The sequence below is a fragment of the Pongo abelii genome, chromosome 14, assembly GCF_028885655.2.
Source record: "Pongo abelii isolate AG06213 chromosome 14, NHGRI_mPonAbe1-v2.0_pri, whole genome shotgun sequence".
In the NCBI taxonomy this organism is placed as follows: Eukaryota; Metazoa; Chordata; class Mammalia; order Primates; family Hominidae; genus Pongo; species Pongo abelii.
Window position 1 is genome coordinate 56,925,079 of NC_071999.2, and position 18,209 is coordinate 56,943,287.

The 18,209-nt window shown below is 45.0% G+C and overlaps 1 protein-coding gene across 4 annotated transcripts in view; it reads right to left on the reverse strand.

Annotated features, from left to right (window-relative positions):
* The window catches only part of ATP7B (ATPase copper transporting beta), an 80,730-nt gene that overhangs the window by 12,898 nt on the left and 49,623 nt on the right, over positions 1-18,209 (reverse strand). For all 4 annotated transcript variants that reach the window (XM_054529060.2, XM_054529059.2, XM_024231078.3 and 1 more), the window contains exons 7-14: positions 16,705-16,781; positions 15,015-15,189; positions 13,175-13,408; positions 12,379-12,470; positions 4,595-4,722; positions 4,330-4,484; positions 3,985-4,119; positions 583-777 (exon numbers count right to left, since the gene is read on the reverse strand). In XM_054529060.2, the coding sequence (XP_054385035.2) occupies positions 583-777; positions 3,985-4,119; positions 4,330-4,484; positions 4,595-4,722; positions 12,379-12,470; positions 13,175-13,408; positions 15,015-15,189; positions 16,705-16,781 (1,191 nt within the window). The remainder of the gene's footprint in view (positions 1-582; positions 778-3,984; positions 4,120-4,329; positions 4,485-4,594; positions 4,723-12,378; positions 12,471-13,174; positions 13,409-15,014; positions 15,190-16,704; positions 16,782-18,209) is intronic.

Sequence of the window (18,209 nt, forward strand, 5' to 3'; positions counted from 1 at the left end):
CTCCTTGGCGGCTGGAAACCATGACCATTGCCAGAACCCAGTGCAGGGCTCACACGCAGTGAGTGCCCAGCAAATGCTGATTAAATAGGTGAAAGTGTGGAAGGCCAGAAGTTAGTAAGTTGGGCAAAAGGAAGACTCTTCACAAACACCGTCACTTACTCTTCACTCCCCAGGGTCACAGAACCCACCACTAATCCCACAGATGTCATGGTGGGGCTTTTGTCCTGGAGCCTGGCTACCTGGGTGTGAATCCCAGCTCTGCCTCTGGTTAGCTGCAGGCCTTTGGTCAAGTTACCTAATCTCCTCCTGCGCAGTTTCCTCATCTATAAAATGGGAATGATAAGCACCTACCACACAGAGCTGTTAATGCAATTAAATCAAGTAATGTTGATAAAGCGTTCCATTATATGACTGGTGGCTACTCTGTTGCTATTGTTGTTATTCCCAGTTATACTCGACTTCCTATTCTACGTAATTAACACTGCTGTCTTGAGTGGCTCTCAGGCTTTTCTCTCAATGTGAAATAGTAAACAGATACTACTTTCATCTCTCAGGATGGGGAAAGCCGTGGTGCAGGCTGACCTTGTGCGCCATCTCCAGGGGCTTGCCTCCCTTGATGAGGATGCCGTTCTGCGCGGCCACCCCGGTGCCCACCATGACAGCCGTGGGCGTGGCCAGCCCCAGGGAGCAGGGGCAGGCAATGCACAGCACCGTGATGGACGTCTGGAACGCAAACCGGATGATCACCTCCGTCTGGGAGATGTGCTTGTTGGGGTTCTGAAAACAGGACAGAGTCAGAGGCAGGTTGAAAGTTCAATAAGGAAGCTCCCAGAACTCTAATCACATAAGGACATTTCAGGGGGGCACTGGGCACAACGTGACGAACTTGGGTTTCGGAAACAGATGGTATTCTGCACTGCTCTGCCATCATAGAGAACACGTTACTGCTCTCCACATCCCAGCTATCCAACTTCATCCTACAGGTCTCCCTCAAAGAGGCATTACAGGAGCAGAGTCAAATAAAAGCCCTTGACAGGGGAAAGCAGGCTCTGGAGATGGACCACACAGATCCAGATCCTGGTTTCCTCATACACAAAATGGAGATGATAATGCATAGCTCATAAATTGTGGCAAGGATTGAATGAGGCAATACACATATAAACATATAAATATACACAGTACATAACACCTGGCATAGGAGCAGCATCTAAGAAACAGTAACTATTATCGTTATTTTTCTCATCATTAGGAAAGCTTAAAAAATGCTATTCTAAGGTGATAATCATATAAATGAGAAAAGATGCAAGGATATTTGCCACAGTGTTTTGTTTTGTTTTTGTAATGACAAAAAATGGAAACAACCAATAGGGGATTGGTTAATTAAATTGTAGGTGTGATGTATATAATGGGATACGAGGCAACTGTTGGAATGATGATGTATATCTACACTTACTGATATGGAAAGGTACCAGCAGCACTGCAAAATTAAAAAGCAAGTACAAAATGGCATGTGCTGGGATTTATTCATGCAAAAATCTCTGCCTATATCTGAATATAGCATTTCAACAATACTGGAAAGGTATCCACCAATATGCAAAAAAATTACTTCTAGGGATATGATTTGGAGGTATCTTTATTTTCTTCTCTGTATTTTTCACTATTTTTTCTTTGTACCCAAAACAAACAAAATATGATCTACTTTCCAGACACTTGGCATTATTTGCATTCTGAGAGCTTGAATTATCTTGGTTTATTTTTAAAAATGGCTGGTGGCTATGGAGTATAATCAAGAGATACTATGTTCACTTACTTATAGTGAAAAGCACAGTTGTCTAAGGTAAGGCTATGGACTACAACCTCTTTAGCTTCCATCTACATTTTATTATTTCACTCTGAAAGGCAGGATTCTAAAATAAGATATATTATTAAAGGGGTCTTTTAATTTTCATAGAAACAGTTATATTTAGGTAGAGGGATATATTAAGATTTTTAGACATAAAGATTATGTAATCTTTTTTAAAAACACACTAATTCTTGTCAAAATCACACCTGGCATTCTGATAGGACTGGGTGGACTTCTGGAAGTTACCATGAGCCCTTTTCTACAATGACTTTTGTACAGCAGAGAGATGACAGTATCTTAAAGGAACATGCAGTACCTCATTTGCCAGCATCCTCCCTGATATTGCAGATAAAAACAAAAGAAGCCAAAGTAAGATGGAAAGGCATGGAACAGCAGAAAGCCACAGATTCCAACTTGTTTAGGACTGAGTCTTCCCATGGCCACATGCCAACACACTGCTCTCCCAAAAAAGCCGAAATTATAGGCAGTCAGGTGCCATGGATAGCCACGGGCACATTCTACCAATATATCTGTAAGTTACTTTTAAGAGCACTGAGGTTCCTTAGATGTCAGAAAGTGTTTAACTTGAACATTTTTCAATTTAAGATGGGAAATTTGAGGGAGAAAATACATCCTAGTAAATGACATGTGTCCTGAGAATATTTGATATGCTTTTAATTATGTGAAGGATTTTTTTTTAAAAGAAAAAAATTATCCATTCCATATTTGTACTTTTTGCTACGTTGCCCAGGTTGGAGTGCAGTGGCTATTCACAGGCACGATCATAGCACACTACAGCCTCAAACTCCTGGACTCAGATGATCCTCTGCCTTAGCCTCCCAAGTAGCTGAGTCTACAGGTGCATCACCACACCCAGTTTGGTTTCTCATTCTATGGCTCTATGGTATAACAAGCACTAGACTGGGCTAGGAATAAGATAAGGTAAAAACATTGTTCCGCTCATTGCGCCATTACCAAATACTGTTCTAAGTGTGCCATTAGCTTTTTAAGTACATTATCAAGGTTTCAACCTCAGTGCTACTGACATTTGGGGCCAGATAATTCTTTGTTGTAGGGGCCTGTGATGTGCCTTGTAGGATGTTTAGCAGTCACAAAAACCAAAAATGTCATAGCTCCCATCTGAGAATTACAGATGTAATATAGCTTTTATTCCTCAAGCAGATATGTTTTTTGAGGGGTGGCCTGTATTTTCCTTTCTTTTCCTGAGGTTTAATAAAACCATATTTCCTAAGATAGTGTTCTTCAACCACTTTTTTAAACTCAAAAATGTATATTCCATTGCCTCACATACAATGTTTACTATTTAATTATTATAAAAAGCTATTCACGCCTGGGTGCAGTGGCTCACACCTGAAATCCCAGCACTTTAGGAGGCTGAGACAGGCAGATCACCTGAGGTCAGGAGTTCGAAGCCAGCCTGACTAATATGGTGAAACTCCATCTCTGCTAAAAATACAAAAATTAGCTGGGTGTGGTGGCGTGTGCCTGTAGTCCCAGCTACTTGGGAGGCTGAGACAGGAGAACTGCTTGAACCTGGGAGGTGGAGGTTGCAGTGAGCCGAGATCAAGCCACTGCACTCCAGCCTGGGCAACAGAGGGAGACTCCATCTCAAATAAATAAATAAATAAATAAATAAATAAATAAATAAATAAATAAACAAACAAACATAAAAAGCTATTTACATTACTTGGGAAGCTGGGAGGTCAAAGATGGTACTGGTAAATATATATATCAAAAGATATTTTTCTTAAAATGTGTTAAATAATATTATCATGCCATTGACATTTAAAGTGAACTATTTTCTATGATGTACGCCTCATAACCTCAAAAAGGACCAATAATACATATTGTAAATGCTTCAAGCATTACAACTGAGCACCAATCGGTGTCTGTGAAAATTATCTAAGTAGAATGTAAAGGAGATCTTTAATAGAAACCTGCAGAAGGAGAGTGACTGTTTATCCTACTCTGGCTTAGATTTTGCTGTCAATAAGAGACGCAAGCAAATAAAATGTAATGAATAATTAAAGCCCAGTGAATCTAAGATATGAAAGAATAGGATCAATGTCAGTAGATTATTTAAAACACAACCACCATATAGCCCAAGGCATTCAACTTACAGGAAAGTATTTCTGAACAACACCAAAATCGATAAAACCGATTACAATCCATACCACCAACGTCAAAGTTGACATGATGATGATAAATGGGACAAAATATCCACTAAACCGGTCAGCCAGCTGCTGAATGGGTGCCTATGAAAATAAAACACCAAGACCATGGGAAATTACAACCTATGAAGAAATAAAACACCACAAGCATGGATAAGGATTGGGATAATCTCCTTCATTTAACCACATTTACTAATCAATCTCTACTCAATAAAACTGTCTGATTTCCCAGAACTCTTCACATAATTTCTAAAACGAGAAAGATGAAGTTAGTTTTAAAAATTTCTTCATTACCTTTGACATCTGAGCCTCTTCCACCAGTTTCACAATCTGAGCCAAAGTGGTGTCATTGCCCACGTGGGTGGCTTTAATGAGCACAGAGCCATGTGCATTTATAGACCCCGCAATTACAGTGCTTCCAGGTTTCTTAGTGACTGGCATGGCTTCTCCTAGACACAGGAAAGAGACAACCGTCACTTGCTCAGCCCCATCCAGCACTCATGTGACCTGACAGCTGCTATGATATCCGCCTGAGGGAACATGAAACAAGCCATCTCACCCGTGATAAGGGACTCATCAGCCATGGTATTGCCTTCCAGGACTTTCCCGTCCACTGGAAACTTTCCCCCAGGGACCACCTTGACGATATCGCCCCGCTGCACCAGCTCCATGGGGACTTGCTCCTCCCTGCAACAAACGCCACTTATCACTCACATGGCCACTCATTCGGTCACCGGGTCAGGTTCTAGGCCAGCTGTCACACTAGTTACACTATATTTGCTTATACTGAGCAACAGTATTCATTTGATCTGTCCATTTACAGATATTTATCGTGCAGTTGCTGAATACCAGGCATTGTTCTAGGCACTGGTGATACAGCTGTGAATGGCATAGCAAAGGCCCTACTACCTCATGAAGACAAGTTCTGTGGTGGAAATGGACAACAAGCCAGATAGAATCAGGTATTAAATATTAATAAGTGCTGTGATGAAAATAAACCAGGATAATGTGACTAGAGGACTTCTTAGGGTGGCAGAGGGAGGAGGAGACATGGAAGGGCTTCTCTGGGAAAGTAACATTTAAGCTGAGACCTGCATGCCAAGAAGGTCCAACACACAGGGAAAGGAAGTTCAGGGAGAGAAAACAACTGACACAAAGGTTTAAGGCAGGCAGGAAGGGTGCGTCTGAGAAACAGCAAGAAAGCAAGCATGGCTGGCAGGAAGTAAGTGACATGCAAGTTGAGGTCAGAGAAGCAGGCAGAGTCCAGATCATGCCAGCTCTCCTGGAGCAGAGCATGGGTTTTGGATGTAAGGCTTTTAGCAAGAAAGTGACACAATCTGATTCACATTTAAGTGATCTCTTTGGCTGCTGCATGAGAATGGGCTGTAGGGGTGATCACAGGAGTGAGGGGGAGAGTCAGGCTGTTGCAGCAGCCTAAGCAGAAGATGGAAGTAACCTGGACTACAGAGAGAGGGAGAAGAAATACACAGCATATTCTTAGATCATGTGTTAACAAGATGTGAAAATGCACTAAATGTGAGGGTAAAGAAAGGAATCAAAGATGAGCTCCAAATTTTCATTTTAAGCAACTGGGTGGATAGAGAAACCATTTAATGAGATGGAGATGATTATGGAGAAGCAGCTAAGGGAGGGTGAGGGAAGAGAAGGGGAAGGGATGGAGAGAAATGGTTCATTTTGACATGTCGGGTTTGAGATGCCTATTTGACTTCCACGTAGAAATATCAACTAGGGAGCTGAAAATATGAGTCTGAAGTGGAAAGAGGTCAGAGGTAGAGAACAAACCTGAGAGCTGTCACATGTAGATGGCATTTAAAGCCATGAGATCATACAAGCGTCCCTAGGAGTGTACGGGGAAAACACAGAAGGGGTCCTAGAACTCATCCCTGAGACACTCCACTATCTGAAAGCTGAGCAGAAGCTGAAGGACCAGCCAGTGACACAGGAGGAAAATGAGAGTGGGGATGAGGAGGAGGAGGACGGAGCACCCATCCAACCGCATCAAACGCTGCACAGGTAGTTCCACAGGGGCAAATATACATAAAATTCATCACACTCTACACGTTGGGTTTGTGTGTTGCAGTGAATGTGAGTTACACATTGAAAAAAGAAAGAAAACCAAAGAAACAGACAAGGGGGAAATACTGGTGAGAGACTGAAATGAGGACTTAACACAAGCAATGTTGGATTGGGGTATATGGAAATTATTTGATGGCACTGGCCAAACCAAGTTCAGAAACTGGTAAAGGCAGAGGCTCAACTAGAATGGGCTGAGAGCACGTGGTGAGAAGGCAAAGACAACAGCAAAAGTCACGTTTTTAAAGAAGGCTTGTTGTGAAGGAACAGAAAAACAGAGCAGTAGAAGGGCGAGTGGATTAAAGTGGGGATTGTGTTGTACATACATGTGAACTGTGCGCTAGTGGGACATGTCCTGCAGAGACAGAGATGCTGGGGGGAGACAGGAGAAGATGGCAGGAACAGAGACAAAGCCAGAGGGAGGGCACCCACGGCCCAGGGCCAGCTTCAGCAGCAGCTCACTAAAAGCATGGCATGGGCCCAACAGAATTAATTGTATAGGTAATACTGGCTCATGAGCAAATGGTCAACAAGCCAGAAGAGCACACGCGGAAAGCAAGCAGGGCTCTGAGGTTATTTTACACCTTCCTTTCATGCTACAAAGACTACATTTAAACTATCACAGGCACAAAAGCCATCTTACTTACTTGAGAAGGAGAAATAGACATTTACTGAGTGCTAGGAACTGTGCTAGATTTTTACATGTTTTACCTCACTGAATCTTCCCAGACACATACAAGGTGAGTCTTATTACCCCCATTTGAGCAAAACCTGAAGATAGGAAGGCACAAAATTGAACATACATGCCCACTTATTTAAATGTTGCTATGTGCAAATATATAAAACTTAGTAACTACCATATGCAGGCAGGTATGTTAAATATTTGCATTAATATTTTCCTTTGTAAAAATTGTTCAGGAACAGTCTCTGTGCTATGAGGATTCAAGGCTTGTGTGGCTACTTCCCAGGATTATGTGAGATGCTTAGTATGGCACCTGTACACAGTAAGTGCCCAATGAATGCTGGTGATTTTTATTATCACCTAATTGACATTTTCATATTGATTGGCCTCTTGGGTACCAGGCACCAGGGTAGGCTGGGGTTACAAACAGGACAGAGTAGAGCCTTCCTCTCAGGAGGTTTATAGCCTCATAACTAAAAGCAGACACACAGATGGACAGTTAAGACACACACAGAAAGTTCAATCATGGCAACCAAAATAAATGGAGCACTGAAAAGGAGACTTTCAAAGACTGAAGTCTTCAGTGCTGGGAGTATACCTGTGTAAATCTGTTTGGTGCAAAGACTGAAGTCTTCAGTGCTGGGAGTACACCTGTGTAAATCTGTTTGGTGCAAAGACTGAAGTCTTCAGTGCTGGGAGTACACCTGTGTAAATCTGTTTGGTGCAAAGACTGAAGTCTTCAGTGCTGGGAGTACACCTGTGTAAATCTGTTTGGTGCAAAGACTGAAGTCTTCAGTGCTGGGAGTACACCTGTGTAAATCTGTTTGGTGCAAAGACTGAAGTCTTCAGTGCTGGGAGTACACCTGTGTAAATCTGTTTGGTGCAAAGACTGAAGTCTTCAGTGCTGGGAGTATACCTGTGTAAATCTGTTTGGTGCAAAGACTGAAGTCTTTAGTGCTGGGAGTACACCTGTGTAAATCTGTTTGGTGCAAAGACTGAAGTCTTCAGTGCTGGGAGTACACCTGTGTAAATCTGTTTGGTGCAAAGACTGAAGTCTTCAGTGCTGGGAGTATACCTGTGTAAATCTGTTTGGTGCAAAGACTGAAGTCTTCAGTGCTGGGAGTATACCTGTGTAAATCTGTTTGGTGCAAAGACTGAAGTCTTTAGTGCTGGGAGTACACCTGTGTAAATCTGTTTGGTGGCTGAGTGAGCCAGGAGAAGGGAAGGATCTCGACAACCCAAGAATATTCTCTGCTTATTTTTAAAGTCCTCCAGCGATGGAGAGGTCCAGGCTCAACGCTGCCCTTGAGGCCTCCTCTGTACAACCTAGAGGATTTATCATCCCACAGAGATAAATGGCCTGAGAAGCCCAAGTCGGGAGGAGGAGCTCCCTGCATTCAATTCAGAAATGAAAGACCCCAAGAACTAAAGGTCAGACTCTCCTCCAGCAGAACCTAATCACTAAGTTTTAAAATGTCCACTTCTGTAAGGAGACTTAAAATTGGCGCGAATGTACAGTTGGGTGTCTTTCTAAGAAATCTTTAGTAATGTTAATCTCTGTTAAATCTAACTTTGAATTTCTCCTTTGATCTCAATTAACCACACCTTTCTATCTCTAAGCAGCTTACAAGGAATAGTCCTTTATGGGAGTTAATGTGGCTCCTTCTGGTGAATCTCAATAGCATGTATTCTTCAGAAGCTACTATTCCTCTCCAAGTGCTGAGCGATAGGAACCCTCTTAATTAAAAGACAGTGGTTTGTTTCATAGCACTTCATCTTTAAGAGTTTCTGCCAAGAATCTGTTTACTTCACTTGTCTCCTCTCTTCTACTCCCCTTCCTCATTAAACACAAGTTAAGAAAACACAAGTTAAGAAAAAACTTATAGCATTATGGTCACTGGTCTAGATATGATTTGTAATTTGTTTCCCCATCAATTATAAAAAAAAAAAATTTTCAACGTGGGAGACTGGGGATGGGGCTGTGCCTTTTAATATCAAGCACACACATGCATGTGTGCAGTATGTTTCTTTAACATCTGACAGCAGTTTCATTCCCACTAGTGAGTATCTCAGCACCTGCCATGTTTACATCCCAGGGTGGTTGAGGCAGAGTGCTCTGAGAGCACTGAGGAGCCACAGCTGATTCAGGCCTGGGGCATCAGGAAAGGCTTCTGGAGGATGCAATTCCATGGTGAGCCCTGAAGGCAAGGAGCCAGGCAAAGGATAAGGAAGAAGGGAGTTCAGAGGGAAGGAAGGATGTGTGCAGAGGTCTGCAGAGAGAGGCAGCCCCTTCCTGGGACCTGCCAGTGGTGCACGGCAGCTGGAGCACAACGCAGGGGATGGCAAGACAGGCTGGGCTCAACAGGCATGCAGGCAGACGCCGGGCCTCACTGCCACATTAGGAAGGTGGTGTTGATCCTAAGAACAGCAGGCAGCCATTGAAGGATTTTCCAATACGGAGTAATATGATCAATTTGTGCTTTCAGAAAGATCACTGGTTTGAATGTGGAAAAATACTGGATGGATACCTGGCTGCAAGCAGTATGAAGAGACAGCTGCGGTGCTTTAGGGGCAAGGCCATAGTGGCCTGGACCAGCATGGTGCCAGTGGATGACACCCCTAGAGACGGAGGTGCTAGAACCATGCGGATGGAGTGCAGATGTGTGAATGAAGGCAGGGAGGCATTGTAGAGGACACACTGGGAGCTGGCATGAGGGTGCCTTTCCCTGAGACAGACAGGCACCAAGGAAGGGGAATATTTTTGGGAAAAAAGTGGGGGAAGGTGAAGAAGAACACAGACAGGCCGAGTCTGAGCCTTTACCAGCCACCCAAGAAAAACGTTCCCACCGGCAGGTAGTCTCTGGGATCTAGACGTAGGTTTGAGAATGAGCTTCCCACGGCTGTTAACCAAAAACATGGGAGAGTGAGACGTCCCAGTGACGGTGTGTAACACACAAAGACAGAGGCACTACCACCAGAACCCCAAGGACCGTCCACAAGGGATAAGGAGAGAAGAAAGCCCATGGAGACTAAGCAGCAGCAGCAGCAAGGAAACTACAGCGTGCCAGACGGATCGCACCTGGAAATGCTGCCAGCACCCGAGACTTGGAGTAAAGAGAAAGCACAAGTGTCCCCAGCAAAGGGATGGTCAGAGGAAGAGGCCCAAGCCTCAATGAAAGAAGGCAGTTATATGAGAACCTCTGGAGGCCTTCAGAAGGTGCCGTGGACCAAAGGCACAGGCAGAGGCCCAGACGCGGGAGGGCCCTGTGGGAGGCAGAGTCACTGGGAGACCAGTGCCCAGTGCACCTCAAAGCACAGAATGGTTGCGCTCAGGAGAGGCCTAGACTGTGGCAATCCAGGCGGCAGTGGGTGCAGCCTTGGCCTGGGACAGAGGGGTGGGCCCGGGGTGTGCTGTCAGGAGGCAAGTAGGAATGACCACACCCAAACTGTGAGCCAAAGGCAGAATGAACTCTGGTCTTCTGGCCCCTAGCTTAATAATGTCCTGTCATGTTGCATGGTAGTAGTCAGGCCGTGCATCCCCAGCCAAAAAATGAATCGGCATTCTTGGAAATGAACTGAGTTATGACAGGTGCTGCACGCACTCCGTGGGCACTTCGGCCGGCAGATGCCTTCTCCTCCTGTTCAGATCCCTGGAATAGTTCCAAGCAACTGCAGTCAGTGCCATCAGAGGCGCTTCAAATTGTACTGAAGACCCTAGTAAGGCGAGTCGGAAGAAACGTGAGTCAAAACCAACACAGCTGCCAGCGGCTTGGCTCCCGTCTGAACGTTTTCACTTCTCAGAAACTTTCATGCAATTAATTTATAAGAGAAAAAAAAAAAAAAAAAAAAGAAGCCAAGGCATGTGACTGCTGCAGACCCATGGCACACCAGAGCCCAGCATGCCAGGTGCCGTCACACAGGGTCCTGTCTGGGGGCAGCACAGCACAGTGGCTGAGGGGGGCTCTGTGCCTCCAGGGGTCCAATCCCAGCTCTGTTGCCTGCCTGCCACGGACTCTGGGGATATTACTCCACCTCACTGTACTTGGCTTTTCCTGAGGAAAGCTGGGATGATGACAATGCTGCCTCACGGAACAGCTATAGAGTGGAACTAGACGATCTGTGGCAAGTGCTGGGGAGTGAGCCTGGAACACCAGAAAGACTCAAATCTCAGTTGCCAGTCCTACAATTGCGATGATCATTTAAAAGCCAGCATCCAGAACAAAACCAGTGCCACCGTGCGGCAGCCATCCTGCACCTCATGAACACTCATGCATCCGTGTGGCCCCGGTCAGTTCCTCTACTCACCTGGGGCGTGCCCAGGGCCAGCTGCACCAGCCCTGCAGACCCCATGGGGAAGCAAGAGGTCTGTGTCAGCCTTCACGCCCAGGCCTCCAGGACACAGCTAGGGCAGGCTGGCTCCAGCAACAGTGTGATACATGGACAAGGGCACGCAAGGGAGGGGCAAGGCATAACGCCTCTGACAATGGGAGTGGTTAGAGTCTGCATGACATCGGAGGATAAGAATCAGAGACACCAAAAACCACTGAGAAAACCAACAGAGAAAGGTTCCCGGGTAGAGGCATAGGAGGAGACGCCTCTCCCACCAACGGGGCAGGAGCGGGAGGTGCCACAGAGGAGGCTAGCTGTCTAGGCTGAGGGACAGGGAACTGGAGGGTTTCCATCTGAACACTTCTCCTTCCAGTAGTCCAAAGCAAGATCACAGGCTAATAGAAAATGTGGTGGGACCAGGGAGAGATTTTAGGAATATGAAGGAGGGCTGAAATAACCATTGCCTAGAATATAAAAAAGAAGCTAACCCCAAGGAAATACAGAAGCCTTAATTAGAAAAATTTCCATATTATTAAATATGCATTAAGAGTCAGTGTGTGTAAAGGTTAAGAAAATAGACTCTGGATCCACCAGCCTGGGTTACATCCCAATTCCATTACTGAATACCTGTGTGACCTTGAGCCAGCTGCTTAGCCTCTCTGAACCTCAGCTTCCTCATCTGTAAATTAAGAGTAATAACAGTCCCTTCCTCAGAAAGTTTCCATCTTTGGTTAGATTAAATACAAAGAGATTAGAATAGTGTCTAGCAAACAATAAATGCAACAAGAGTTTCCAGGAATAATAATTATTATTATTTTTAATATCAGGCAACCTTATGAAGATGATAAATTTCTCCTTCAATTTTTATTCTTTAGCAAGTTGAAGTCCTTATCTCTCTGCCTGTCTGAATCTGTATCTTACTAGGAAGGCCTAGTTCATACTCTATGTTCTCTGTGAAGTTTCCTTTGACCACCACTAGCCTTCCTCTTCTTAATTCCTGGAATACTACTCATTTACACCTCCCATGTGCCATTTGGCACACACACACCACCTACAAATCTTGCTAGTTTTATAGTTCAATGCCTTGCTTTTGTAGCTGGATTGAGAGTGGTGATCTTACTGTGTCTCTGCCCACACTCACAAGGTCTACTGCAATGTCAATACAACATGGGCATCTGATGCAGCTCACACAGATTGATAGATACCAACCACAAAGACATTTGATAACCATAACTCACCTGATGATTAAATTGTCCTCACCAAGGGTCACAACGGTGGCTTCTGTGGCTTGGAGAGACATGAGTTTAGCCAGGGCTTCTGAGGTTTTGCTCTAGGAAATAACCAGAATGTGAAATGAGAGCTATCAAAAACAGACCTGTCCATACCCAGCCTGAGAGTCACAAGCGTGGTGTTAAGAGACAGCTGGTGTGAAAGAAACAGCTGCACGGCACGATAAAAGGCTCTGCAGGTGGGCGTTACTTGCTATCCACCACACATGGCCACATGTCACTTCCACACTGATGCACAGTGCCTGTGCCACTAAGGTCTGGGAATTACATTTCAGACTGGAAACAAACATCAGTCTTCCCACTGACCATTTTCTTTTAGATTCAATCTAATTTCTTTTAGGGCCTGAGTTCCATTCTCTTGTAAGATACATTTCAGTGTCAGGGACAATGAAGGGTGTTAAAAATGGCATGACCTTGAGGAGGATGTATGGATTTCTAAACCAACTACATATTCAGTTTTGCACTAAGAGACAATGTAGGCTCTGCCCTGAAGGCCAGGGTTCTTTAGTTTACACAATACACCTGAACGATGGTTTTAATAATTAACCAGATTAGCTGGGATTTCAGAAGTAGTGACCAATTTGGAGATTAGTGACTAGAGCACCTTAATTATATGGAGGTTTCCTATTTCTTTAAGTCTGTCTCTATGCTGCATATAATTAGTAATTCTAAACATGGTGTTCAGAGGAAGTGAGATTTGTTTACTGAAGGAGCAGCTCTTTTCTGAACCTGAAGCTGCTGTTACCTTTGCCAAGTGTTCCAGCCACCGGCCCAGGGCAATGAACACGAAGAGCATGGGGGGCGTGTCGAAGAATGTCACAGGGCTCCTCTCCGCCTTCTCAGCCACAGCAACCACCAGGATGACCAGAGAATAGACGTAAGCAATGCTCGTGGCCAGGACGATGAGCACGTCCATGTTGGCTGACCTGTGTCTCAGAGATTTGTAGGCCTGAACGTAGAAGTACCATCCACCGAGGAGCTGAAAGACAAGGACAGTGAAGGCTGCCAGCAAGTAGGGAGGAGAGTTCAATGAGCGACACAGGGCTGAGGGCCCTCGGGATGGCAAAGCCTCTAGCTTTGTGCACAGTCGTGACAGTACTTCTTCCTCTGTGATGGGCGTTTATGAAATATACTTTCCGATTCAGAGGACTACGGTCCACAGGAATGAATGACCAAGAGCATGTGAGATCTTTAAAACCCAGTGCATACAGCACAAATGTCCGCTAATAAGAGAATGGTGAAACGTTGGGGGGAAAAAAAGTCACGACTCATTTATACTGTAGACAGTACAAAGCATTCCATTCACTAAAGAGAATGGGCTCCATCTATAAGCCACTGGCATAAAAGATGTTTAATACATGGTTAAGTGAAAAAGCCAGCTGCACATCAGTCTATCTCGTATGATCCCACTTCAGTTAAAAAAGTCTGTATCTGTATTATGTGAACATATACATACGCATACACACAAGTGTGCATTTTCTCTATATAAAGATTTGGAGAGATTAATGCCCAACTATTCATATCACCATAGCAACACTGGGGAATGAGATCGGACGGGAGGCAGAATGTGATTAGTGAAAGGGCATCTTCCCCTTTTCTTCTTATACTTCAGTATAGTTTGAATTGTTAATAATAAGTGTACATTACACTTATAATCAAACAAAATATAGAAAAACACAAATTCAGGCTGGGTGCAGTGGCTCACACCTGTCATCTCAGTGCTTTGGGAGACTGAGCTTGGAGGACTGCTGGAGGCCAGGAGTTTGAGACCAACCTGGGCACATAGCAAGACCCTGTCTAGCCAGGCATGGTGGCAGGTGCTTGTGGTCCTAGCTACTCAGGAGGCTGAGGTGGGAGGATCGCTTGAGCCCAGGAGTTCAAGACTACAGTGAGCTATGATCACATCACTGAACTCCAGCCTGGGTGACAGGGTAAGACCCTGTCTCGGAAAAAAAAAAAAAAAAAATCCAGCCTACCAATGCTTGCCCCCAAATAGCCCCTAAACATTCCAATATTAGGACAGGGATTTAGTTTTATATTCCAAAATATACGCACAGAGGGCACACTTCCCACCAGACACACAGCTAGTTCCTTAATATCACCACCAAAGCAGACATTTCATGCCTTTCTCTTTTAAATTATAACTTCCTCAGAGATAAGGACCATATCTCCACCTTTTAAGATAGAACACTCGAGAGTGGCATGGGCTCAAGGGTGATCCAGTTGTTGCTTCCAACAACGAACGTAAATTAACCTAAACAATATGCGAATTGGAGACACAGAGTTCACCACACCTTGCAGCAAGGAGGTTGCTATTCCAGGGACAGTTCTGATCACTTGCAATCAACTGAAACTGACAGTGAAACCAGGCCCTTAGTAGTCCCCCCACACTGGAGGGCCCCCCAGCCCCACCTACTGGTCATAAGACAGAAAAAAAGCAGCAACTGCCTGGGTGGGGCAGGAAAGCTGCAATAAAGTGCCATTTAAACCAAGCTAAAGCCCTATGTTTGCGCTTAGCGGGCAGAATATCTGAGGGCCACACACAGCATGGAGGGGAGAGGTCTGCCCACCTGTCTCATACATACCTGGACAAAGGTACACAAGATAAAGAAGATGAGATTTAGAATGGACAGTCCTGGAATGATGTTGTGGTCCAGGACCATGGACTGGTGGGGCTCGTTGCTGGGTATCAGCATATAGATCATTAAGGCCATGACAGGGATGCCAAACACCAGGCTGCACAGGAAAGACTTCTTCCATCTGGAAAGCAAATGCAGCAACACAGATATATCAGATACTGCTTGTCACCTGGATTACAAGCCACTCCCCTCCTGAGGACACAGTTTAAGACCTGCCTTTGTCACATGTCTGGGACAGACCACCAAGAGCTAAAATGAAAGTAAGAACTCTCTCTCTCTGACACTGGCCATCTGAGGGAGCATCTAGAGGTCTAAACATCACTGCAAAGAGGTTCCAGAGATGTTGAGGCCCAACTCCTGCCTTCACATACTGTGGTTACCTCCAATTTATGGGTGAGGCAAGTGAGGCCCCAAAGCTGAGAATCTAGCCCCAAAGGGACCTACCATCCTCAGCCTATGGTTGCCTATAGCTCTCTTTTCAAAACGCAATCTTATACAGACCCCCAAAGAAAAAAATAGATAAATGCAGTATTTTATTAGTATAAACTTATACATTCAATCTTTAAACAATTATTTGAAATAGAGTCCATGAGAACAGTGATCAGTGGCTGTCTCAATGAACACCATAGTTTGGAATCGGGGGTCATGGCCAACAGCTGTGGTCTCATGTTAGCTGCAGCATCCATGAAATTCCAACCGAGTGGTTGTGGAACCTCAAATGCACCTAAAACATGACATGAAAACCACTGGCCTGTGAGGCTGAAGTCTTAGGCTGCTGGACTGCTACCCAAGAACCAGACCCCCAACTGGCTGTCCAGATGCCTCTCCTGTAAGCTCCTCTTGTGCCCCAGGCATGCCTACTTAACCAAGCCACAGCAGTGCCCGAGGGTACCTGCCACCAATTCCTTCAGCCAAGCAAACTTCCACTCATTCTTTGAGGCTCAGATCTTATGTCCCCTGCTTGGAGTTTTCCTAGACCTTCCAGAATCTGCCGGAGCCACTGATTTCACTGCTCACCCACTCTTTCTCAGCCAGACTATGGGCCCTTCCGAGACAGGGAAAGTATTTATCCCCAGCACCTAGCACATTGCCCTGCAACACAACAGCAGCCTTTATGGTGCTGAATGAGTAAGTGGCCATCTGAAACAATGAATGATCTCAGGTCTCCTGCTCCTGGGCCATTTTCTTTCCACTCAGTCATTATGCCTGTCCTCAAATTCTAGTTCTAGAACCCATGCAAATAAAGTCTGAAAACACTGTCAAAGGAAAAAAAATCTACACTCTCTTCCTCCCTCCCAACTTAAGTGCTGTCCAATCTGTTAGCTAAAGGTAGCTAAATTGAAATTCCTTAAAAATTAAAAATTCATTTCCACAGTCACACTAGCTGCATTTGAAGTGCTCACTAGCTACACGTGACTAGCGGCTATCACATTGGGCAGTGCAGATACAGAACACTGCCATCATTCCAGAACTTCTTTTGGACAGCACTGTTTTAGAGGGTTCACATTACAAGAGTAAAGGCAACTAATCCAGGAGGAAGGCACCATGGAAAGACAGGACCAGCAGGCAGAGTTGGGCCCAGGTAGAGGAAGGGACTTAGATGAGAGCTAGAGTTTATCTTTTGTGTTCTACCTACTGCTTTATTTCCATCTTGTGGTCCAAGTGATGAGCGTTGGGCTTTCTCTGGGCCAGGGAAGCATGAAAGCCAATTTCCTTGTCATTAAAAAGAGAGGGGTGGGGAAAAAGGAGGAAGGTATTTGGTTAAAACATGCATTGGCAGAGAACACTTTTCAGCTTTGGAAATTAGAAAGTGAATCTAAAAGTGCTCAGAAGACTTTGTGGGTTTTCTGCTCACAACTTCTTTACCCGATAGCCCTACAAACCCTGTGCAGAAGTTCAGCACTTCTGGGAAGACAGCTTCCCCAGACCCCAAAGCTCAGCAGCGCTGACTTATAATTTATACTCAGCATTTTTGAGTGAAGGAATCCCAAATACCTAATGGTCAGAAACCTTCATTCCATGTATGAGGAAACAGAAGGTCAGAGAGGATAAATACCTTGCCCAAAGCCCCAGCCTTCTCAGAAGAGCTGGACCCAGAGCTCCAGCCTCCAGCTTCCAGCCCAGGCTTCTTGCCACTGCGGCAGAACTCGGCTCCTTCAGCATCTGGAAGCACAGCTTCCGCTGTGCCCCAACAGAGTCGACACCACAATCTTGTGCTTTGCTCACAGTTTAACTCAAGCGCTTTGTCACCACGTTCATCTGACCACTATATCTCTGATACTCTTTATGAATACACACAGGAAAAACTGCCAGGAATGCTCTTGTCTGGTAGCACAATTAAGAGAAGGGCCCCAGAACTCTGGTGCTGGGACTTTTACGCAAAAATAAAAAGTTGGGGTGGGAGGAAGAGCAGCTGAGACCGTCTAAAGACAAATCCTTTTACAACTAATACCAGCCTAATTATATTAGCAAAAAATGGCCCAGAGATGCAAGAATGGAGGACAGACATTAGCAATATTCCCCAAATAAGGTCAGCGTGGATGCCACACCACACTTAGCAGGCTGGGTAGAGTAGAAGCAAGTGAGATATCAGAAATCAAAAAGGGTTGGCCGGGCGCGGTGGCTCACACCTGTAATCCCAGCACTTTGGGAGGCCAAGGCAGGTGGATCACCTGAGGTCAGGAGTTAGAGACCAGCCTGACAAACATAGTGAAACCCCATCTCTACTAAAAATACAAAAATTAGCCAGGTGTGGTGGTGCATACCTGTAATCCCAGCTACTCAGGAGGCTGAGGCAGGAGAATTGCTTGAACCCGGGAGGCAGAGCTTGCAGTGAGCTGAGACGGTGCCACTGCACTCCAGCCTGGGCAACAAGAGCAAAACTCCATCTCAAAAAAAAAAAAAAAAAGAAAGAAAGAAATCAGAAATGGTGACTAAGCCGTGTTCAAAGGCACCACGTGGGACTCCTTGCTGCTGACTGCATCAGTGTGATGTCTGAGCCTCATCAATACCATATCACTACTGTTCTTTACGATTTGTGGTGTACTAGACTCACAAAGGCCACTGAGCTCGGAAGCACAAGACCTGGGTTTGAGCACCAGTTCTGCTGTCCGTGAGCTGGGTATTGTGAGTAAAGTTACT